At 37.4% G+C, this 24893-nt stretch overlaps 2 protein-coding genes across 2 annotated transcripts in view; one reads left to right on the forward strand and one right to left on the reverse strand.

Annotated features, from left to right (window-relative positions):
* Positions 1-3554: 3554 nt before the first annotated feature.
* Positions 3555-13187, forward strand: LOC107558264 (CMP-N-acetylneuraminate-poly-alpha-2,8-sialyltransferase-like). The gene is made up of 5 exons (XM_016241896.1): positions 3555-3752; positions 7967-8095; positions 8292-8549; positions 10311-10604; positions 12019-13187. The coding sequence occupies exons 1-5, from the start codon at positions 3574-3576 to the stop codon at positions 12299-12301; spliced, it is 1143 nt and encodes a 380-aa protein (XP_016097382.1). The 5' UTR covers positions 3555-3573; the 3' UTR covers positions 12302-13187.
* A 475-nt stretch (positions 13188-13662) lies between these two features.
* The window catches only part of LOC107558250 (uncharacterized), a 13608-nt gene continuing 2377 nt past the window's right edge, over positions 13663-24893 (reverse strand). The window contains exons 5-14 of the mRNA XM_016241880.1: positions 24088-24890; positions 22620-22787; positions 21591-21761; positions 21403-21504; positions 19690-19868; positions 19444-19601; positions 16883-16925; positions 16496-16682; positions 15782-15917; positions 13663-15156 (exon numbers count right to left, since the gene is read on the reverse strand). Of these exons, the coding sequence (XP_016097366.1) occupies positions 15057-15156; positions 15782-15917; positions 16496-16682; positions 16883-16925; positions 19444-19601; positions 19690-19868; positions 21403-21504; positions 21591-21761; positions 22620-22787; positions 24088-24890 (2047 nt within the window). The 3' untranslated portion in view covers positions 13663-15056. The remainder of the gene's footprint in view (positions 15157-15781; positions 15918-16495; positions 16683-16882; positions 16926-19443; positions 19602-19689; positions 19869-21402; positions 21505-21590; positions 21762-22619; positions 22788-24087; positions 24891-24893) is intronic.

The raw sequence follows: 24893 nt of genomic DNA on the forward strand, positions 1-24893 counted from the left end.
TAAATTACCCTCTCACAACGCATAGGCTAAGTGACCCACTCATAACGCATAGGCTAAGTGACCCACTCAGAACGCATAGGCTAAGTGACCCACTCAGAACGCATAACACATTCTTTTGTCGCTATGAAATGAAAATGGAATATGAAAGATCGCTGTTGACCACATGCTATTTAAAAACAAAACAAATGCCCCGTTTCATCGCATTCAGAGTTGGGTAGTAAGAGATTAGGGACAAGTTGAAGCTCAAACCGGTGTGCACGTTTAGCCACGGTTTCCAGTTTGAACGACATGTTTCCTGGAAACGGTGTGCAACGGGGTTTGAGATGCGTTTTCTCTTGTTTGGTGGGTGTGTCAAACATGTCAGCCCAATCAGCAGCAACATGTATATAAACCACACGGTATTAAAGAGACAGCTGCACAATTAACATCCAAATAAATTCACAAGAGCAAGTATATTGTTTGCACATGTTTATTTACATTAAAGGCAAAATAACTGAAATAATAAGAGCACAAGTATAGATCTGGAACTTCTTTAAGTCTGTCTAAATATCATTTAGTAATTGCAATGTCTTCTGGTCATATCCTTTCCTGTGCTAGACACTGATTAATGTAACATAAATACTATACATATTTATATATTTTGCTATTGTATTATGGAGTGACACTTTCATAAACTTTTCTATACCCCTCTGATTATATAATGGTAAACATTACAATATCATAGCACAACAACAGTGATCAGCAATAATGATAAGCCTAATACTCAAACCCCTTCACTCCATTGGGATGTTCTCTTTTATTCTGGAGGGCAAGGGCAGTGACTGCACCATCGAGTGTATTCTGCAGTATTAAACACGTATTTATACCGGTTTCATCAGGCTCCGAGAATTCTTCAGAAAGAACACAAGGAATGGCCTTCTCAGCCGCCATAGCTGCAACTCTTGCGTCATCAGAACAGGGTTCAACGCACCACCGTTTCCGTTTAAAAACACGTTTTGCACCGTTTTGTCAGGGCTGAACGCAGCACAGGCTACATGTAATCTGGATGAAGTAATCCGATTCCAAAAATTAAGCACTTGTAGATTAAGTTACATTTTAAAATACTCATAAATAACCTACAGTTACTTTTTTATGGATTACATGATTACTTATTATTCGCACAATAGCAATAAATTATTTATAATGTATTGATTCTCCCTAATTCCTCTTTTTCTTATTTAAAATTTTAAAATAGCCTTTACTGCTTATATACTCTCAGAAAGTCATTCACACAGAGATCAGTCAGGTGGCTACACAGCATTTAACCAATGGATTTACAAAAATCATTTCATGTTTAAGAAGTGTTTCAATATTGCATCAACTGAACACATTCATTTTTATTTGAACCATGTATTTCTATGTCTTTAGTAGGCTTTTGTCTTTCAAACACATTCAAATGCACAAATTGATCCTCTTTCTCCTAATATATTTACTTGAAGTTCCCCTGAGATTTTAAAATAAATATATTTGAATAATGAAGCATTACATTTGCATGTTCATGGTTCTCTGGCGTTGGTTATGGTCACATGACATGCAGGTGAACCAATAAAATATTTAAATTTTCATTTTGACTGATTTCATAATGACTCAATTTAACATTAAATTTAACTCACCCTCCAGTTCCCTCACAACCGTAATATAACGTTTAACGCACTTCAGTTTGAATACTGAATGGAAATATTTTCTTCATCTTTGTATTTTGTATCAATATGGTACACGATTATCGATATGCGATAAAAGTAATCTAACAGTAGTCTGATTATGTTCGCCTACCTGAACTGTGTAATGTAGGTAATGGATAGTGTTGGGGAAAGTTACTTTTAAAAGTAATGCATTACAATATTGCGTTACACCATTAAAAAAAGTAACTAATTACGTTACTTAGTTACTTTTTATGGAAAGTAATGCGTTACGTTACTTTTGCGTTACTTTTTAAATCTGGACAGGGCTTGCTTGTTTGTTTGTTCTGTGTTTGGCAAATATAAAAGCCTTTTCACACCTAAATAGCCTTTACTGCTTATATACTCTCAGAAAGTCATTCACACAGAGATCAGTCAGGTGGCTACACAGCATTTAACCACTGGATTTACAAAAATCATTTCATGTTTAAGAAGTGTTTCAATATTGCATCAACTGAACACATTCATTTTTATTTGAACCATGTATTTCTATGTCTTTAGTAGGCTTTTGTCTTTCAAACACCTTCAAATGCACAAATTGATCCTCTTTCTCCTAATATATTTACTTGAAGTTCCCCTGAGATTTTAAAATAAATATATTTTAATAATGAAGCATTACATTTGCATGTTCATGGTTCTCTGGCGTTGGTTATGGTCACATGACATGCAGGTGAACCAATAAAATATTTAAATTTTCATTTTGACTGATTTCATAATGACTCAATTTAACATTAAATTTAACTCACCCTCCAGTTCCCTCACAACCGTAATATAACGTTTAACGCACTTCAGTTTGAATACTGAATGGAAATATTTTCTTCATCTTTGTATTTTGTATCAATATGGTACACGATTATCGATATGCGATAAAAGTAATCTAACAGTAGTCTGATTATGTTCGCCTACCTGAACTGTGTAATGTAGGTAATGGATAGTGTTGGGGAAAGTTACTTTTAAAAGTAATGCATTACAATATTGCGTTACACCATTAAAAAAAGTAACTAATTACGTTACTTAGTTACTTTTTATGGAAAGTAATGCGTTACGTTACTTTTGCGTTACTTTTTAAATCTGGACAGGGCTTGCTTGTTTGTTTGTTCTGTGTTTGGCAAATATAAAAGCCTTTTCACACCAAACGTGAAATGAATGCGCCTCAGGCTGAAGGGAAAGTACAGTAGAGTGCAGAAGAAGACATTTCAACACACTTCAGCAGTAAAAGAAGACTGTTTTTCTAGAGTAATTTGTGCTTGTTAGTACGCTTGAACCGGATCATCGAAGCAAATAGAATGGGATTAAATACATAAAGCATATTTGTGTTGTTTAACATTTAATTATTGCAGGTTTGCGTCATATTCTGAGTTGCATTATTTTTATTCATTTTGAGGAATACTGAATCTGTGTTTTTGTTTTGTGTGAGTGAGATGAATTAATGCATATTCATATTTATTTTAGAGCTACAGTAACATCTGATTTCTCTCAGCATGGGGACAGCAGAGCTGCCAATCAATAAAATGGAAAAAAGAAAAAGTAACTCAGATATTCTCTTGTAAATGAAAAAGTAATGCGTTACTTTACTGGTTACTTGAAAAAAGTAATCTGATTACGTAACTCGCGTTACTTGTAATAAAGCGTTACCCCCAACACTGATAACGTTATAACTAGAGTTTCCTTCGTGTAATTTGGAATCAGAAACGGATTACAATTTGTAAGTAATCTACCCATCCCTGATCGCGACTGATTCGGTTTGAAAGGTTATTAATAGCATGTCGCCTATATGAAGTTATTGGCTCCTGTACGTGTCACTCACAGTGAGAGTGTGTGTGTGTGTGTGTGTGTGTGTGTGTTGAGATGGGTAATGTGCGCGACAGGAGAGCACGCTTTCTTCTCATCTCCACACACTTTCGCAAGATCCGTGTGTGAAATGCGGCTTACACGGAGACGGTGGACTATCTGCACCATAAGCATCCTGCTGATATTCTACAAGACGACAGAGATGAGCAGAAATGAAGCGCATCAGAAGACAGGACTGACAGGGTGAGGCTCTTCTGCTGTTACAGAATTACCTCTCCACCGAGTCTGATTATGTGCAACTCATTAAACGAGACGTTCATTTATTTAATAAACCTTCTATTGCAAACTATAGTTCACGAGCCCCGCTGTTGCTCCATCTCAATTAAATTAAGATCGATTCACAGTCTGACTGTGCTTTGTTTGAGTCGAAATGGCCATTTTATTCTTACACCCCCTTGTGAAAAAGACGTGTAATTCATTGAATGTGCCATTGTAGTGATATTTTTATATAGCCTAGACTACTTTTAAGTATATTTTCATACACTTTTATATATTAATCAACTGTATTTGTTGATAATATTTCATTAATTAACTTAATAGAGTAGGCTACACTGTTTCATCTGTCATTTTTAAAAGTCATTATGTAACATAACAAATATTAGGCTAATAACATGACAAGCAAGTTTCAGTAGAAACAACATTATATTTTAGTTACCGTAAATGCTCCTCAGGTTACATTATGACCATGCTTACATGAAATTACATAGCATATAAAATTCAAAAAATTTAATAATTTCTAACTAGTTGCGATAACATGCAATTTAGTGTCAGAAAGCATTACATTCAGGTTGCACTTAATTATATACATTTTTTAATTTGTACTGTTTAAGAAGTATGCTAAAATGTATAAAAGGCCTACATAAAAAGGCCTTCACTTTTCTTCTTGGCACGCTTTCCTGTCATTGACATGTCAGATCTTTGCATCAGTAAATCTATTATTATAATGCCTAAACATAAGCGTGTGTCAAAAAAACTCTTGTGTACGTTTTATCCGAATGTTTTAAGTTTGAAATGCAAGGTAAATTTAGATGACTCACTGACAAACTTGCACTTGTTTTGTTCCATGAACTGAAAAAAAATGTGGTCAAGTTCATACTTGCTCATAATCGGCTTCACTTTAGCATACACGCACGCGCACAGCATTGGGCAATTTTAGTTTTTCACCATAGATGAGTTAATGAACTTTATTTTGGTGCCAAAAGAACATAGAACACGCACTTTTCAGATGACTTTGTGATTTGTTTCTGACGTGTGTGTGTGTGTGTGTGTGTGTGTGTGTGTTGCCGGGTAAGTGAGAGGACAGCAGACAGCTTCTGCTCATCAGATGTGGTTTCCTTTTGTATCTTGCAGACTCGTTGCGCATGATTTAAAAACAGAAGTGGAAAAATGTAAGAGTAAATGTCAACTGCTTCTGAAGTTAAGTCTGCTGTTAGGTTTCGATTTGATTTCATATGATATAAAGCTTTCGACGCCTTGCAGAGACAGTATATCTGTAGATCTGTACAAGCTCGCCCCTCAAAGAAAAACAAAAGTTTGTTAAAAAGTGAATAACAAAAACGTTTAGTAAATTTTCTTACTTATATTTGTTTTTCAGTACAAGTATGCAAAAATTAAATCAAGATACATTTAGAAGCAAAATTACATACTATAAGTGTTGTACTCTAAAAAATTATCAAACTAAGTTTATGAGTTTGTTTAAAATCTGCCAATAGGGTACGAAAAATAACCTTCAATTAAGTTTTTTCCCCCCTTTTTTGTTACCCCATTAATTTTAAAATTTAGCTTGGTTTAAGAATATTTAGATATTTGAACTGGAATTATAATTTTTTTTGCTGTGTAATGATGTAACGGCGTGGTGGATGAAGGATTGCAAGAGGTGTAAATCTATACACAAAATGCATTTATTAATGAAAACAAAGCTCAGGAACACAGGACTGCAGAGAATATACCATAGCATCTTACAAAAACACAGACAAAGCAAAACAAGACTGGACAAATGACAACTGAAACACAATATATTGGATAATGAGAACAAGAAGCAGATGTGCACCAGGGTTATTAAGGTTAACTGAAACTAAAACCAACAGTAAAGAAACATTTTCATTACTTGAAATAAACATGAATTGAAATAAATGATTAAAAATCACTTATTTCATTTCAGCTATATTTCTAATTTAGGTGAAGTACTAAAATATCTAAAAACTAAAACTTTAACTAAAATTTTAATTGAAACATAATAAAAGTAAAGGTAACACTTTATTTTAAGGACCAGTTTTCACTAACTAGCATATTGGTTGTTTATTAGTGTTTATAAAGCACATATTCTGCATGAGCACCCAATACTTAAACTTAACATCTACCTTACTAACTATAAATAAGCAGCTAATTAGGAGTTTAGTGAGGCAAAAGTCGCTGTTAATAGTGAGAATTGGAGGTTGTTTATTAGTGTTTATAAAGCACATATTCTGCATGAGCACCCGATACTTAAACTTAACATCTACCTTACTAACTATAAATAAGCAGCTAATTAGGAGTTTAGTGAGGCAAAAGTCGCTGTTAATAGTGAGAATTGGACCTTAAAATGAAGTGTGACCAAAATCTAATTCAAAATATTAACAATATCAATATCACTGATACTAAAATAACACTGATATGCACAATCGATGACCAAGAAAACCAATCAAAAATAAATAAATAAAAACAATAAAAAAGAAGACCGATACAAAATACAAATTAAAGAATCCACAACTGCTTCAAAATAAGAGTCCGTGGAGAAAAATGTATAGAAGGCCTGTGTAAATGCCCTGGTCTCTGGAAAGAGGTTTGGTTGAGTGATATTTATCTGTTATTAGATTAGTCTGATGGCAACATGTCTTAAACTAACTTATTTATTTATTTAGATAGATGATGGACGGACGGACGGACAAATAGATAGATGGATGGACGGATCGACAGACAGACCGACGGACAGACAGATAGATCGATGGATGGATAGACAGACAGACAGACAGACCGACCGACGGACAGACAGATAGATCGATGAATAGATAGACAGACAGATAGATCGATGGATAGATAGATAGACGGACGGACAGATAGATAGATAGATAGATAGACGGACGGACAGATAGATAGATAGATCGATGGATAGATAGACGGATAGACAGATAGATCGATGGACAGATGGACAGACAGACAGAGATCGATGGACAGACGGACAGACAGACAGATGGACAGACAGATAGATCGATGGACAGATAGACAGACAGATGGACAGACAGACAGATCGATGGACAGACAGACGGACAGACAGATAGATCGATGGACAGACAGATAGATCGATGGACAGACAGACAGACCGATGGACAGACAGACAGATAGATCGATGGACAGACAGACGGACGGACCGACGGACAGACAGATAGATAGACGGACGGACAGACAGATAGATCGATGGACAGACAGACGGACGGACAGACGGACAGATAGACAGACAGACAGACGGACAGACAGACAGACAGATAGATCGATCGATGGACAGATAGACATACGGACAGACAGATAGATAGATAGACGGACGGACAGACAGATAGATCGATGGACAGACAGACAGATAGATCGATGGACAGACAGACAGATAGATCGATGGACAGACAGACAGATAGATCGATGGACAGACAGACAGATAGATACGGACAGACAGATAGATTGATGGACAGATAGACAGAGAGATGGACAGACAGACAGACAGACAGACGGACAGACAGATAAATCGATGGACAGATAGACAGACAGACAGATAGATCGATGGACAGATAGACAGACAGACAGATAGATAGATAGATAGATAGATCGATGGATAGATGGACAGACAGACAGATAGATAGATAGATCGATGGATAGATGGACAGACAGATAGATCGATGGATAGATAGCTGGACGGATGGACAGACAGACAGACCGGCGGGCGGGCAGGCGGGCAGATAGATAGATAGATAGATATGAAAGTGAAAAAAGTGAAAGTGAAGTGACATGTGGCCAAGTATGACCCATACTTGGAATTAGTGCTCTGCATTTAACTCATCCAAAGTGCACACACACAGCAGTGAACACACACACACCGTGAACACACACCCAGAGCAGTGGGCAGCCATTTATGCTGCGGCGCCCGGGGAGCAGTTGGGGGTTCGGTGCCTTGCTCAAGGGCACCTCAGTCATGGTATTGAAGGTGGAAGAGATAGATAGATAGATAGAAACCAGTACTGTTCACTGTATGATCCTTTCTTTTTGTTATGAGAATACATTAATGAGTTTGACTACATGAACACAGTGTCGAACCCAACAGAATTATCAGCACTTGTGTGAATAGTTACTATGCCACATTTCTGTTTGAACAGGAAGTCTGAGCCCAGTTCTACTAGACTGATGGTCAACGGCTCCAAGAAACTGTTCAGCTTTAGTTTAAGTGATCTGAGTGACATGGGAGTGGGATGGAAGATTAATGCCACCATTGTGACCATCATAAGGTGAGTAACCTGCACGAATTTAAAAATGCATACAGCACATAAAGCACAGATTCGAGAGGGACAAGTATTAGAGATATTGAGTGCTATGACTCGCTCAGAGCATGACTTCATAGGGTCATTTTTAGAGCATGTTTGGATGGTATGGTTATGAACTAATGAGTAATCTATTGTCCTGATGTGCTTCAACACGTGGAAGGAAGGACGTGCTTCGCTTCTTGGATGCGGAGAGAGACGTGTCTGTTATCAAGAGCAGTTTCAAACCGGGCGATATCATCCACTACGTTCTGAACCGGCGCAGGACATTCAATGTTTCTCAGACTCTACACAGTTTACTTCCCGAAGTCTCTCCACTAAAGAACAAGACGTTCAAGACCTGTGCTGTGGTGGGGAACTCGGGCGTTCTCCTGAAGAGCGGGTGTGGGAAGGAGATAGACAGCCATGATTTTGTTATACGGTAATGTACTTACTACTTTGCGGTGATCTAATCATTACCATCTTATGGCAAGGCATGCAGTCTAACAAGGTCTAATGGTCATTTATCTCTCACTGTATCGGTGTTTTCCCACTGGTAACTGGGCTTGAATACTATTTGATCCCATTTTTGGAAATCTGAACCAGGAACAAAAGCTCAAAGTAATTTAGAGCTTCACGTGACTTGTACATTCTGTAGTACTGCAGTATTTTCACTGTTATCACCCCAAAATGAAAACCTCACTTCACGTCTTTCTAAACCAGTGTTTTTTTTGGTCACACTTTATTTTAAGGTTCAATTCTTGCTATTAACAAACTATTAACTATGACTTTTGCCTCAGTAAACTCCTAATTAGCTGCTTATTTTTAGTATTCTGTTTTTGACATATTTTTAGTATTTAGTGTTACTGTGTTAGTTATTTTAGTACTAAGTTAAAGTAAATGAAAATGAGAAAATTAGTTGTCTAACTGAAATAAAATAAGTTAAAATTGTTTTTTATATTTTATTTCATTTCAGTTACTTTTTGTTTTATGTTAAGTAATGACATTTTTATGGTTTAGTTTTAGTTAACAATAATAATTCCTGTTCCAGACTTATTCATGAAACAAAAATGAAGGTATATTTAATATCTGGTATATAAATAAATGGTGACTGAAGATGTTGAATGCTATGTATGACAAAAAAAACAAAACAAACCAAAAATAAATCTAAATAAATAAATAAATATATATATATATATATATATATAAATAGCATGTACAACTTGTGCACTCTAAAGGTCCTTGTACACAGAGTCCAAATATTCATCCGAAATTTTCGCACGTTAAAAAATAGATATGACCTCATGTTGTGTCAATCACGTTTACACACTACCTCCGAAACTTTCGTCTGTCATAAAAAAGAAAATCGGATTGGGTTCGATTTTGTGCGGTTTTCGCATCCGTAGCATGGATTTTGAGAGGAAAAGAAGACGAATATGAAAAAATGCATATGAAAATTTCAGACTCAGTGTACGAGGACCTTTTGTAGCCAGCTTTATATGAAGAACACACTTGAATTTTAAGTAATTATTCACTGATAATATCTACTTTGAATCTCATCAGCACTTGCATTAAAGGGTTAGTTCACCCAAAAATGAAAATTCTGTCATTAATTACTCACCCTCGTGTCGTTCCAAACCCGTAAGACCTTTGTTCATTTTCGGAACACAAATTAAGATATTTTTGATGAAATGTGAGAGCTGTCTGATCCTCCCATAGACACCAACACAACTGAAATGTTCCCAAGTCCAGAAACATAGCAAGAGCTTTTGAACATTTGAACATTTCAGTTGTGTTGCTGTCTATTGGAGGGTCTGAGAGCTCTCAGATTCCATCCAAAATATCTTAATTTGTGTTCTGAAGATGAACGAAGGTGTTACGGGTTTGGAACGACATGAGGGTGAGTAATTAATGACAGAATTTTCATTTTGGGGTGAACTAACCCTTTAAAGTCAAATTTGCTGTATTAAATACTCAGGCTTGTTTCACATGATTGAATGTGATTTTTATGGTGGTTCTGTGGTGCTCAGTAGCTTCAGTCCACATTATTAAAGAGCAGTATTAAAATATCTCAAAGCATCTGTGTTTCGAAAAAAGCTTCAAAAGTTAAATTTTTAGTTTGTTCTTTAAATTTGTCTTATTTTCCACACATTTTTGAAGAGCCCTGTCTCTGACCATTACCTGTTCTTTCATCCCTGAGCAGATGTAACCTCGCTCCTCTAGAGGAGTTTGCAGATGATGTGGGTTCGAGGTCAGACTTCACCACTATGAACCCGTCCGTGATCCCGCGGGTGTTTGGGGGTCTGAGCGACGAACGACAGCGGGTGCAGTTCATCCGGCGTCTACAGCAGCTAAACAACAGCGTGCTCTGGATCCCGGCCTTCATGGCGAAGAGTGGAGAGAGGCATGTGGAAATCGTGAATCAGCTCATTCTTAAACACAGACTCAAAGTGCGCACGGCATATCCTTCACTCCGCCTGATCCACGCCGTACGAGGGTGAGTTAGGACATTTCCAATTCCAGGTTTTCATTTGATCTGAAGTAACACGAAAGAGTGCAGAACTGTAATTCAAATTCATAAGTAATGAAGTCAAATTTTAAATGAGTCAAAATTCCAAAATTGATGTAATTTTGATTTTTAAACTTTTAAATTGGCTTTTCTAGTTAAAAATCAAAGTGACATCAATTTTGGAATTTTGATTAAATTCAAAAAACATTTTAAAAGTTGGAAGATTTTAAACTCTTAGGGCCAGATTTACTAAACAGGGCAAATTAGCATTAGAACGCAAAAAAAAGCGCAGATGGGAGTGGAAAATTCTGCTTGTGATTTACAGACAACGCACACATTAAAGAACACAGACGCAGCCAGATCATTTCCATGATGAGCAGCGCAATCTACCAAGTGCAGCGCAAATTACCGCCTGCTTTAAGACATGCTTTTTTGGGTCATTAAATAATGACGCAAATATTAGCGCAAACGTTAGTAAATAGCATTGTGTGATGCATTTGAATACTCTCCTCCCATAAATTTTGCGTCTGAAAGGGGAACACCTACAAATACATATTCAATAAGGTCAGGCGCAAAAATAACTGTGTCCACGCTTTTTCAGCTACAATTTTTCACTGTGCGTCAATAGTAACTATTTTAACGCCAAAAGACGGTTTGCTCTGGTACTGTTACGGGGCTGACAAGACTTGAGACGTGCGGATCCATGTGCAAGCTATTTATTAGCAGAAGACAGAGACATGGTCATAGAACAGGCATGGGTCAGAGAATGGCAGACAGGTATAAGGCGGGCAAGACACAAGAAGAAACCTAAGGCTAACGGAGGTCAACGATCGGCAAACAGAATCAAAGGGGCGAGACTAGAGGGATAAGTCCAGGTACAAGGCAAGGTCCAGGCAGGGGCAAACAGTATCAAAATACGGCAAACGAGAGGAGGAATCCGAGAGACGCAGGCGAAGATCAAGAAACGAGAACACAGAGAAGGCAAGACTAAGGTGAGGCTATGACAAACTAAACAGGCTCCGTAGTGTAGCTATCGCTAGGGGAGTGATAAACGCTAAACAATACTCGGCAGAGGGAAGGGATCAGAGTGAGTGTTAAATAGGGAGTGAGTCATATGAAACAGCTGTGTGCAATCAGTGCAATGAATGATGGGATATGTAGTCCGGGGTGATATGCAACAGGGTGTAGTGCGAGAGTCAATGAAAATGGAAAGGGTGACCTCTGATGGCTAGCAGACGGAAGTTCATGGACCGGATTCGTGACAGGTACAAGCTATTAGTAAATCTGGCCCTTAGAAGTTGTGATTTTATATTTCATAAAACATGGAAGACCATTTATAGTACTGAAAATTGGTACCAACTGATAATTCAAAAACTACTAGCAATGTCTGTTTATTTCTTAGGTACTGGCTCACAAATAAGATAAATATCAAACGACCCTCTACTGGATTATTGATGTACACAATGGCTACGCGCTTCTGTGATGAAATCTACCTGTATGGATTCTGGCCTTTCCCCAAAGATGGCAACGGAAATCCTGTTAAATATCATTACTATGACGGACTTAGATATCGCTATTTTTCTAATGCGGGTCCCCACCGCATGCCGCTGGAGTTCAAAACGCTGAAGAGACTGCACAGCAAGGGGGCGCTCAAACTGACCACGTCGAAATGCACACACCCTTGACGTGCAGAACTCAAGTGAAGACTAATGTGTTTCGAGCTTTGGAGAATGAGTGTGCCTTCAACTGCAAACTGGTCATCCTGTGACACTTCTGATTCGTTTACTATAGAGAAAGTGCAATGCTTTACACACTGAACCAACTACTGTTGTTTCCAAATGACAAATGAAACAGTCCTGCTTAGTGCGTTGACATTACAATCTTGGTAAGTGATCTTGTCTGAAAATGTCTTACACAAAAGTTGCCAAAGATACTGTATTTTACATAATTCTTTTTTGATTCACACAATTCAGAGACTCCCAACCTGGTCACACATGTCCAAACAGCTACTTGAGCAGGTTCTTTGCAGATCCCTTTTAAGGGCAAAAAAAACTCCAAAAGTCAAATCGTGTGTAAAAAAAGGTTTTATGAGTTTGCGTTGAATTCCAGTCATAGCATATGGTAACTTGGCGAGTCTGATTTCACCCACAGTATCCACTTTTTAATTGACTGGAAATTTTAATAATAAGTGTAAATGATCTTCTATTAATGTGAAATAAAAGGAACACATGTCTGGTTGAACCTTATGGTTACACCTAAAAAAGGGAGCCACTGGTATATATATCAGTCACAGATTACTGAATGTATTACATGTATGTTGTCAAAGTCATTTAGACCAATCACATGTACTGCTGTATGTCAGATTGTATTGGCATGCCTCACATTATTTATGTGACATTACATTGTGTGTGTTACTGGTGAGTTATGTACAAACATTCTGAGCAGATTATTGATGCAGGATTATTTTTATTTTAAGACATGAGCAAAAAATGTAAATGTATAACGTTAGGCCTCTCTGAATGAAGACATGCAGTGCCTTAGAGTATTCATTTACAGTTTTGTTTTTCTACTTCGGTGTATTTTTATTTATATTGTAATGTATTTTGTATTTTAAACAGATGTTAAATGCGTTTTTAAGCATTTTTGTGTTTTTATAGTATTTGTCTTGCTGCATTAATTTGTTTTGACAGCTTTAAATTGTGGATTTAAAGCAAAAATCAACTTCATCTCCGGAATCTGTGATTATGTTGACATTTCTGATTTCTTGACCACTGTGAAATGACATAGGCCAACATATTTTTTAATTGTTTTGGAATTTTGCAAAATAATCTTACTTATGGAGGCCTGTTTTCAAAACAGTAAAACAAAAATATTATTGTAGTTCAATTACTCTAAATTGTACTTGTATTTATGTACTTGTATTTATAAAATAAACAAAAATATACTGTACGGTATATTTTAGTACAGTATAGTGTATTTTACCAGTCAAGACTCTTTCAGAAAACTGTGTAATGAAACTCATAGTACAAGAACAGCTTCTGTGAGGTAGAACATAATGCAAGTCTGTATTTTGGCAAGCTTCATGGGCTCTTTACATGCAATACAAGCACTTCAATGAACAGACTACATCAAATTCTAGGGAAATCATTAGAGGATATTTACACTTGGTCACTACATGTGTTTTACTGATCAAATAGCTATCCAGTCATTAGGTGAATCCAATCTGAAATGCATTTCAGCCAAGTGTAATGAATCTGGTTGTTCAGGCCACATAAATGAATGATTAATGTAATGAATTAAAATGAATAAAGTGACCAAGTATAAATACTCCCTTAGGTTGTAAAAAAAGATCTTATCAAACTGTAAACTGGAAGACTTTAGAGTCCAATACTAATAAAAATAGTAATACAAAAAAACATAAATGTAGCATTAGTTATACAAAGAATAGTAAAAGTCATAATAACGTATAAATGAGCTAAAATAAGAATTCAGATATTCCACTGCATCCTATCGAAAGAGGACTAAAGGTTTGAAGGAACTGGCCTTAAAGAAAATGTGTGCTATATACAAAAACAGTGGCAGTGTCTTTACATAATTAGCAAATGCTGAAAATGGAAAACATCAATTCACAAACAGGTTTACAGAAATGCATTCCATCCTTCTTTCTTAACCTGTCCTCTGAATGCAAAGAAACATGCAACATCTGAACGGATAAGTGGACCTTAAACAATCATCATTTAAAACGAAAGACTGAGAGAATTAGAGAAAAGAGTTTGATGGTTTCTACTTCTATTTCTATGCTTCCAGCTGCCGTCACTGCACAGGTTGCCATGACAACTTCATGCACTTGCTTCTGCTGCATTGTCAAAAAGAAAAGCACTTGAATATTATTCGTGGAGATATTTTAGGTTCCATCGTGACTATTTAGACTAGATGATTTGATCATTGTAGTTTCAATTTATTTAATTGTTCTAATTTGTATTCATACCGCTCAATTATCAATTTGTCTTTTAGTTTTTAGTAAATGAGCAAATGCACTTCAAAGCCAATCTCAAGATCAGTTCAACATAGACGTTTATCAAAACAGTAAAGATCTGATTACAAGTTTTAGCATTGTACAGCTACACTTTCTGATTTTGCACTCGATGCTAATTTGGCGACATGCATTTTTGTAAGGCTATGCATTTGAGCCATTTAGGCATAAGAGCTTTCACCATCATCAACCTGGTCACTTTTGAGGACAAAGTGATGCCCACCAAGACCCAACCTACTAACCTGGCATGATTAAACTAGCCTGAAGTCTTCTAATAAACTTATTGTGCACAATGTCTGGATATTCACAGACCTAATTTTAAGAGACAATTAGGAGATCCTCATGCTATGGATTGAACACGGTTGTGCTTGTTGCGAAACACCAGAATGTCCTGTAATCAATCTTGTTCACATTCTTGTTTCCTCGGATGGGCGACTCATGTAGTCCTGAACTGCCTGTTGCAATGGCAGCCATTTTGCTGTAGATGATTTTATTGCACTAATCCATCTGAAAACAGAAGACAAAAGGATGATGGTAATTCCTGCCATTTCACCCATGTGCTGCCTAAAGCTTGCCTGTCAGAAATTAAGATTTGCATACAAAAATGCATACTTTTTTTCATATCATGGGCAACAGGATTTTCAAAAGAGGGCTTCTCGTAGATGATCCGTTTCAAGATCAAGGAATGGTTCACCCAAAAATGAAATTTTGTCATCATTTACTCACCCTCGTGTCGTTCGAAACCTGTATAAATTATGTTGAACACAAAATGAGATATTTTGAAGAACCAAACAGTTGTCGGCCACCATTGACTTCCGAAAGAAATACTGTAGAAGTCAATGAGGACCAACAACTGCTTGATTACCAGCATTCTTCAAAATATCACACAAAACTATTCCTTTAATATATTTTTTTCATTGAGCCATTCTGTAGGCTGAATTTAAAAGAAATAGTTTTCAGCCCTTTTGACAGTCCCACTTGTTCGAAAAGTTTAATTGTAAAATAATACTGTCAAAATCTTTACTGTTTTTTGTGCATGCAGTCTTGACTGGCATCATGAAGTGGATTTAATGCATTTACTGAATGCTTTTTAAATGCATGATTGAACATTATTCAAGATCAAGTTAATTACCGTTTGTTCTCGTTTGCATTCTCTGCACAGAGGTAGAACACTTTAAACTCTTCAGACGGAGGTCTGAGCTCAATAGCAGATCTTCTGGATCCCACTGGCTGATCCCTCACTGTGTAGCCATGCAGGTAGATTCCTCCTGCAACAAGGCAAATGAGAGCTACTGTATTAGCTGTCATAGCTATACTAGAATGAAAAACTGAAAACATTTGCATGAAAGAACATAAACTGTGAGTTTTGATATATACACTATTTGGACAAGAGTATTGGGACACCTGACCATCAGGTACTTTAATGTCATTGCATTATACAGAGACATTCATATGGAGTTAGTCCCTCCTTTTGCAGCTATGACACTTCCACTTTTCTGGGAAGGCTTTCCATTTTTGCCTGTCGAGCATTTGTAAGGTCAGGCACATACACTACTGTGCAAAAGTCTTAGGCCATTAGCATTCTCACCACCAAAAAAATGGTTTTAAGTCAATTGTCAATCTTTTGCTGTAGTGTCTCAGTAGGAAATATCAGTTTACACTCTAAAAAATGCTGGGTTGTTTCAACCCAATTTTGGGTCAAATATGGACTAACCCAACTTTTGGGTTAAAAATGTAATGTAAAAGTAGAGTGTACATTTCACAAACATTCTTCTTGCCATTAACTGTAATCATAATCATATCATAATTGTGAACCGTTCCAGCAGTTGCACTGTAACAGATGTACCTATCGCGCAGGTTGACCGAATGCTGGCGTAGAAATAGAGGCATCCGTCTTTCAGCACACTGTAGTGCTGCACCCACGAGTCCTTGTTCCTGTCCAGCTGGTGCAGTAACCCAAGGCATTCTGGGTTCTTGACTGCCAGAGGGGGCAGGTTTGAGTTGTGCCGAGTCACATCCACCCACACGTGATTCTGCCTCAACAAGCACCATCATTAGCATTATGAGCATTGCCACAACAACATCAGTCGCTTTCAGCCAATGCGATTCAGTTTATTAATTGATCCTGTTCATTTGTATTATTAGAGTTGAAATTTGGAACAAAATACCCAATTTTAGATATGTGTAATGATGCCGCAGCAAATAATGCATGCACAAATGATTAGGAAGTTACCTGTGTAATAGGATGAACTGCTCTACCCATAGCCTCCAGCCACCTGAGAAACAAACAATTACAAACTAATTTGTTATTTACCAGATGCTTGTTTTTTGTATGCAAGTTATTAATCACCTTACAGTATCGGCAGTCCCTCTGAAACAAGCTGGATGGCACGATGCAAACAGCAACATTAAGTCTTGTTGCATGGGAAAGGCTCTATGAGCCTAATTCCTTTCAGTGTTGGGGAAACTACTTTGAAACACTTCTACTTTGAATCCTGATTCCACCTTCAAGTACCACCCCTACTTTATGTGATGCTGGAGGATGATTGTATCAGATTGTACCAGTTTTTTCAACTGCTTACACACAAAATCTTTACTTGTCGCACAATTTCTGAAACCTGACACTCAAACAGCAGAACCACACACCAAATCTGCAAAACCATACGCTAATTCTCAGCCTTTGACTCAGTTTTCAATTTCATAAAATACTTTTTGCAAAACACAACACACAATTCTCTGTGTAACACACAAAATCTAACAGGAATTAATATTATGGAAAAAGTGTTTGCAAATGTTTGCTATTGAGACGTGTTTGTGATATTTTGCTTCATTTTGCAAGAGATGTGAGGCACTTTGCATTTTGTGTGTGCAATTCTTGGATTTGTGTGTAAAGTTTCGAGGCAAGGTTCTGAAAATGTAAGCAGTTGAAAAATCTGTAATGAGCTCACAAATTTTAATTTCCGCCATTGGGCCATTTCTTTACCTTTGTTAGAGCAATTTTTATGATTATCTTATTAAATCTATCTTAGTTAATAACCGTTTATGAAATAGTTAATTGTTTTTATGCATTAGATTAACTTCTCAGCATGAAAACAAAAGTAAAATAAGAATAAATTATATACAAAACATGAGCAAGGGACGTTGCCCATCATTGAAGCGCTGCATGACTTCAGTCTAGCGTGAGGTCATCGAGTTCTGCACTCTCGCAAAAACTCCCTTTATACCCTTGAATCTGTTTACACTATGAAATTCATCTCTTGTTTACATTGTACCTGCATCTTTTATGCAAGAGAGCAGAATTCAGGAAGTGAGCTGATCCGATTGGCCATTGTATCTTGAATTTGGGTGCATTTTTGGTCATTTCGGTGGCATTTTTGCCCCATCTTTTGATGAACGCAACTTATACAGTATTACACCATAAGGCTGATATAATAAGGGTGTTATCACATCCAAGACACTGAGTCATACATTTCTGTAAAGCTGCTTGGAAGCTATATAAAAAAACTGAACTGAGTTTAGACATACAGTAAATAAGAATATAAATAAATAGAAATGTATTGTGAGGCAAGATATTAAGACTTGTTTTCAGAGAATGTATTTTGAATAAGAGTTAATTTTGTCTTCCTGCACTGGCACATTTTTTTACTTGCTGTAATAAATAATAATAATAATATTTACAAGTTAAAAAACAATCTGCTTAAATATTTGCAAGTGTATTAAAATTCAGTATATTTAGTACTTACAGTATATTCAAGATACAATCTATGTGTTGCTTCTTAAGTTTTGTTTCTTCAAGAATTTTCGATATGTTTAAACGTAAGTTGCAGTGTACTCATAATTTGAAGTGGTTAGTCTAGAAATGCTTTTGAAAATATTAACTACACTACAAGCTAACCAAACGTAGCTAACTACACATAGGTCTATCATCTCGGCTATTTAAGGAGGCAATATCTTTTAAAATATAAACAATTAAAGTGTGTAATCAGCAGTTTTAAGAACAGAATTTATCTGGCATAAAAACAAGCAAGGAGGTCTATGAAAAAAAAACTTCTGAAGGCAAGGATGACAGCATTAAAGCAGCACTGAGTAACTTTCCAGCCGGAGTTACTTCTCTAAGATGATGTCTCTGGCGATTCACGCAGGTATGTGCTACTCCGCAGCGGTGACGACCCGACCAGGCCACAATAGTCCAAATAGAAGAGATTCGGAATAAGACAAAAACGCGGTTTGGAAGATTAATTCATGATGTACTCGCTCATTATATACATTTTGTACATTTTGAACACAGAAACAGTTACATAGTGCTGCTTTAAACCTTCAAAATAAATTTACACTAAATATAGCCATTAAAACACACACAAAAGCATTTAACTATATATTTCAATATCAAAACAGTAAGCCGTGAAGGAACCATAAATCAGTGTTTATTTAGCAGACTAACCAGTTTACCAAAATGACTTTACATTGCTGCTTCATAGTGTAGTGCAGGGCTGTCCAAACTCGGTCCTGGAGGGTCGGTGTCCTGCAGAGTTTAGCTCCAACCCTAATTAAACACACCTGAACCAGCTAATCAAGCTCTTACTAGGCATAGAAACTTCCAATCAGGTGTGTTGAGGCAAGTTGGAGCTAAACTCTGCAGGACACCGGCCCTCCAGGACCGAGTTTTGTTATGGTACACCATCACTGCAGCTTGTTACTGGAAGAGCCAAACTGTTTTGAGATCAGCTGCAGTGTCACACAGTCTGACTACGTTTAATAAATCTCTCCGTTTATAAAAGTACTGTACATTCTCACCTCTTCATCTCTTGGTTTGACGTGGCACACAGGTAGTAAACTCGGTTCCCAGACACTGGGCAGCATCTGAACACAAACGGCTTTCCTAAACTGCTGTCGGCCTCCACCAGCGCCCCTTCCAGACTCACCACAGACAGAGCTCGGCTCTTCCCTTCATCCTGCCAACGAGAAACCAAGTTTATATGGCACTGCACATTCAGATTTTGCAGGTTCATCTGTCAGGTTGAAACAGAAAGCTGCACTCACACGCTTGTTTCTGTAGTAACAGAGGCAGCAGTCGTGTCTGAGCACGAACCACCTCTTTCTCCAGCCCTTCAGCAAACTGGACTGAGTTCTCTTATGCAAGTAACCCCTGCACGCCGGTCGAGGAGTGTTCGGCATTCGACCGATGTCCGAGCCAATGGTCAGAGTCAAAATGTCTGGGCCTTTATAATTCGAACCAGAAATCACACAAAACAATTAGACACAAACTGATGTCATGAAGTTATACAATAGCACACTTTATTTTGATAGTTCACTATAAAAACCATTGCAACTATACAGTATTGGGAAGGTTACTTTGGAAATGTAATAGGTTACAGATTACAAGTTACCCGGTTTAAAATGCAATAAGTCGTGTAACTATTTCAATTGCTTTATTCAAGTAATGTAACTGATTACTTTTTATTACTTCTCTAAATTTCTAATATTTTCAGCTGTTAATCATTTGCAAACATGTAAACCAGGCAGGGTTAACCTTACACCTTACTGTCAGACTTTCGAAATCCTTCATCACTTGAATTAAGATTATAATAATTGCATTTTAAAGCACAGCCACCACAAAATCAGACTTACTTCAAAATCATTCTGAGGTTAAATGCAGCTATTAATATAGCTATGATACAGTTTTTGCTAATCAAATCTTGCATAGGCGTCTATTCTTGCATTGTCCATCTGCTCATGGTAGATTTTAAAAACTAATCCATGTGATTAAAGGATGGAAGTAGAGCTGTTCCAACCCGATCTCAAGAGAAAATCACTATTTTACAAATCGGTGATTTGGTGTGAATTTGCGTGATTTTTTTGAAACATGCAAGTTGTATAAAAACGTAAGAATGAAGTATCACGAAATACACAAATGACACTGTACATATTCATATGAATTGACCGACCGTTTGTTTTTAAGTGTTACTAATTGTACTGTAAGTGTTTTGACTGTTTAGTCATGAATTTGTGGCTATAGTTTTAGCACTTCAACCACAACAGCTCTTTTAGCAAAGTAATCTCATTCAAATCTGGTACATTTTCTTTTATGCATTTGGCTGACACTGTAATCTACGGTGACTTAAGGGTCACCAAGATTATTAACAATAAAGATGATGATAATTTAACTACAATGCATATTCAGTATTAGTACCGTGCTTTGAAGTTGCCCGTAGGGAGAAAAACCTATGGCTGCTCGTGAATTTACAGACATAGACATCAAGTTAAACTGCTAACTGTTACTTAACCAGTAACAGACCCTGTCAAAGTTGCAAAAAATGTCATGCAGGTTCATCAAATGATTTATATTTATAATGTGTAGCTCGTTGCACAAAGGCATGTTTAGACTTTAATGACGTATTTAAAATGTAGTGGATCTTCTCGAGTATGTCATCGCGCTGCAGCGAGAACAGTCTCCTGTGTACTGTAGTTTTGTCGTCTGTCTCTTTAAAAGCCTGAGCGCTTCAAAGCAGGATTGATTCTGATTGGCTCCGAATGTTGTTATCGTTCATCAGCTGGAGAACACAATCTTCGTGTGTTATCGTTATAGTTGTGGTGTGGGCTTCTCCTATTCCCTCTCTCTATTTGGTGTGAACAGGCCTTATTCAATGCCTTCAAGCTATTATTTTTACAAAATCTAATTTAGAAAATAACTAGTGAGTTTCTCATTCTTTTACTTTGACATGCACCAGATATGTATCCTTGATAATAACTTACTTGTGTCCACCTCAGTAACCACGATGGGTTTGGAGAACTGAATCCTGAAGCCCCAGGGATACTCGCCCATGCCTTTGCTGATTTTCACTGTCCGCTCACGAACTGAAATATATAATGCATCTTTAAACACTGCAAATCATAAATAGCCAGTCCTAGCCTATATTCATCCGAGAATGCCATGAACCCACTTGCTGCTGGTCGAGTACAGCTGCTGAGACAGTGTGCACTTTCATTCTGGTTAACTTCATCTCCATGGTACATCCATGATACTGAGTGAAAGGTTTCTGTGTAAAATCCTCTGTCCTCAATATCCCGCATTGACATGTCCACCGAACGAGTGTCCTCAGAGTTCATTGTGTCTTAATGACGAAAAAAGAAGACAATGTTTTAATTAAAATGCATTCTACCTACTGTAGCCTACATTTTGATAGTCAATAGTAATTTTCACAATAACTTTCTTAATACAAGTACCAAACAACCAAAAATATGCCAGAAATCTGGGGTATCCCTGTTGAAAAAAACCATCATATGCTGGTTAGGTATGCTTTGAAGCTGGGATGCTGGTTTGAGCTGGTCCTTTGCTGGTTTATGCTGGTCCTTTGCTGGTTTAAGATGGTCCTTTGCTGGTTTATGCTGGTCCTTTGCTGGTTTAAGATGGTCCTTTGCTGGTTTAAGATGGTTCTTTGCTGGTTTATGCTGGTCCTTTGCTGGTTTATGCTGGTCATGTGCTGGTCTTAAGCTGGTCGGACCAGTTTAGGACCAGCACATGACCAGCTAAGGACCAGCATAAACCAGCAAAGGACCAACTTAAACCAGCTCAAACCAGCATCCTAGCTTCAAAACATACCTAACCAGCATATGCTGGTTTTTTCAACAGGGATCAAACACACTAGTTGGGAGCTGAATGCAGGTGAGTCCGACTTGCAGAATAGTTTAAAGTGAATGAAATTAGTAAATTCTCTGTCCTCCTTTAATGAATAAGGCTACATTAATATATTATTCTAATGTTTAATATATTCAAATAGCATTAAGTAGAATTATTAGCTTCAGAAGAGCATGAGTAAACTGTGAATTTAGACTCCATGGTCACACTGGTTTAAATTCACTTTTTGTGACCTAAAATGAGTTGTCATAAATAGGAAGAAATGCATTGATTGCACAAAAACTTCCTTCGAAACCAATCGGCACATGAATTGAGTGTATATGTAAGTGAATACCTGATTCCTCTGTGATATTGCTAGTAATAGAGCTTCCTCCTGCAGAACTGCGCTGTTTGCTCTCCTTGAAGAGCTTGCGTCTCCTTGCCCAGTGGTCTGAATGCTCCTCTGAATCTTTATGAATGGAGTCCGTTGGAGGCCTGAGGTGCTCTTTGACCTCTAATGAATCTATGAATTATAAAATACACAAAAATCAGTAGGACTGATTACGTCAACATTGTAAAGCCAAAGCCAACAAAACACTGTTTTAGTCGTTTTCAGCTTCAGGGCACAGATTGGTGACCCAACAACACAGATCCAAATTTGATGATCCTACAAAATGACTGTAAACAAAAATGTCCAGAAATCTGGACAAAGTAAAACAATTCTCAAAATTACTGAATGGGAGAAATGTTTTTCCCCTTTCATGTAAATTCTTACCATTTTTAAAATGAACTAATGGTGCATTCAAGTCATGTCGGATAGATCGTATTTACGAGTTGAATGCACATGAACGCCACCACAAAGTCGTTATTACGAGTGGGAAACTCAAAATTTTCTTTAAGCCCCGAGTTTCCGAGTTGGGGGCGTGTCAATGAGAAACATGGCGGAATCGATGGATGCAACTTCTGTAGCTGACGGAAAATTTTTGCTTAAATTGATAGTTTAGTTGTCCTATAAACTTAAATTGGTCATGTTCTTGTTTCGCAGCTAGTTAATGAAATCCAAGTTAAAAAAATGCTATAATTTTTGCACCTATAGGTGAAAAATCTTTTGATTTGCCATGTTGCATGATGCATTTAGCTAGCAGCTTTTTTTAATCTCTGTATTTTAGTGTTTGTTGATGCTGAAAATCAGTTATACTGGGATCCTGGTCTAAAAAAAATATTAAAAACGCAATCGCCATCTTGTGCCGACTAAACTGACTTGAACGCACCTGATGTCATAATTACGACTTGTCAACTCGTAAGTACGAACGTCCCAGGAGGACTTGAACGCAGCATAAAACCGCCAGTAGGTGACGGCAAGTCACTGTTTTAATTAGTGAGTCACTGATTCATTCATTCAATGATTCAATACGACTGATGATTTAAACGATTCATTCAAAGCAAGTCACTTTATGAATGGGTCTTTGAATCATTGACTCAATCGATTCATTCAAAAAGGACGAATCATTAAAACACCGCTGTGACTTTTTCATTGGCAGAACAGAGCAAGTTGCTATCAGCAATATTGTGTCTAAAATGTGTGTCACTTAATATTAACGTAAACATTGAAAATTGTACTTATTTAAACTGTAATCAGAAAACCACAATACTATAATTGAAACAATTTAGCGAGAGAGTGAGTGAGTGAAACTGTGTGTGTCCATTAGAGAGTGAATATGTTGCGTTTCCGTCTCTCCAGCATTCAGAGATTTAAGGAGGTTGTGACCAACCAGTGAAAACCACTTTTAAGAAAGCATACTGTAAAATATTTCATTGCTTACTTTTTGAGGCACTTTGCCTTTCAGACAAGTCATTTTTATAAAGCTTGGCTGTAGTATAGACATCTGTGCTTGTTTTATCCAGGGGTTCATTTGGTTGCACTTCTCCAGACTGTTGAGAGGACGTGTCTATATGTAAGATTAGCATACTATTCGCAGAAGTTGTGGTTTTTCGTGCTTGTGAGGAATCCTGGAGCTCCTCCACCGCTTCTCTGATGCAGGCAAGGTCCTCTATTGGAGACGCAGTAGGAGACTCACCCACAGGGCTTAAAGCATCTATCTGATGCTCCTCATCAAATGAGAAGACATGCTCACAGTCCCCAGTGATTATTGTCATTACCGAACCTCTCCGTTTCTTTGGAGCATCGGCTTCGTCTCTGTCACACGTGTTATGCTTGACACCGTTGAATAATCCTTCGTCGATTTGTTCCTCAGAGTTGCACAGGGACGGTGGGATGACATGAATAAGAAGCTCCCTGTGATGTCTCTCCATGGTGTCACCTGGAGAAATGGACTCATCCAGCTCCAGCATCTCCTCGTCAAAGCCACTTTCATTGACTTCATTCAGCTCAGATGCACCATCTTGATCCGCACCATCAACGAGCATCAAACCAGAACTCGGTTGCTCCATCTCGTCCAGCTCTGCTGGCCCATGATATTGTTCGCCTCTAAAGAAGACTTCTTCTGGGCTCTCATCAGACCTGGATGGATAGAAGGGGTTCTTCATTGAGCGGTAATCTTTAAACTTGGGAATACAAGAGTCAGGACCTGTTGTGGAGCTTGAGCTTGGTCTATAGCTGCTGCTACTG

Source organism: Sinocyclocheilus grahami, unplaced genomic scaffold (genome assembly GCF_001515645.1).
Source record: "Sinocyclocheilus grahami isolate Dianchi unplaced genomic scaffold, SAMN03320097.WGS_v1.1 scaffold638.1, whole genome shotgun sequence".
Lineage (NCBI taxonomy): Eukaryota > Metazoa > Chordata > Actinopteri > Cypriniformes > Cyprinidae > Sinocyclocheilus > Sinocyclocheilus grahami.

What these genes read in the sequence shown, in the direction of transcription:
- LOC107558264 (XM_016241896.1), top strand. Translation starts at nt 3,574, where the DNA reads ATGTGCGCGACAGGAGAGCACGCTTTCTTCTCATCTCCACACACTTTC. An exon ending in AGCCATGATTTTGTTATACG is followed by an intron (nt 8,550 to 10,310) that starts GTAATGTACTTA and finishes ATCCCTGAGCAG; the next exon opens with ATGTAACCTCGCTCCTCTAG. An exon ending in CTGATCCACGCCGTACGAGG is followed by an intron (nt 10,605 to 12,018) that starts GTGAGTTAGGAC and finishes TTTATTTCTTAG; the next exon opens with GTACTGGCTCACAAATAAGA.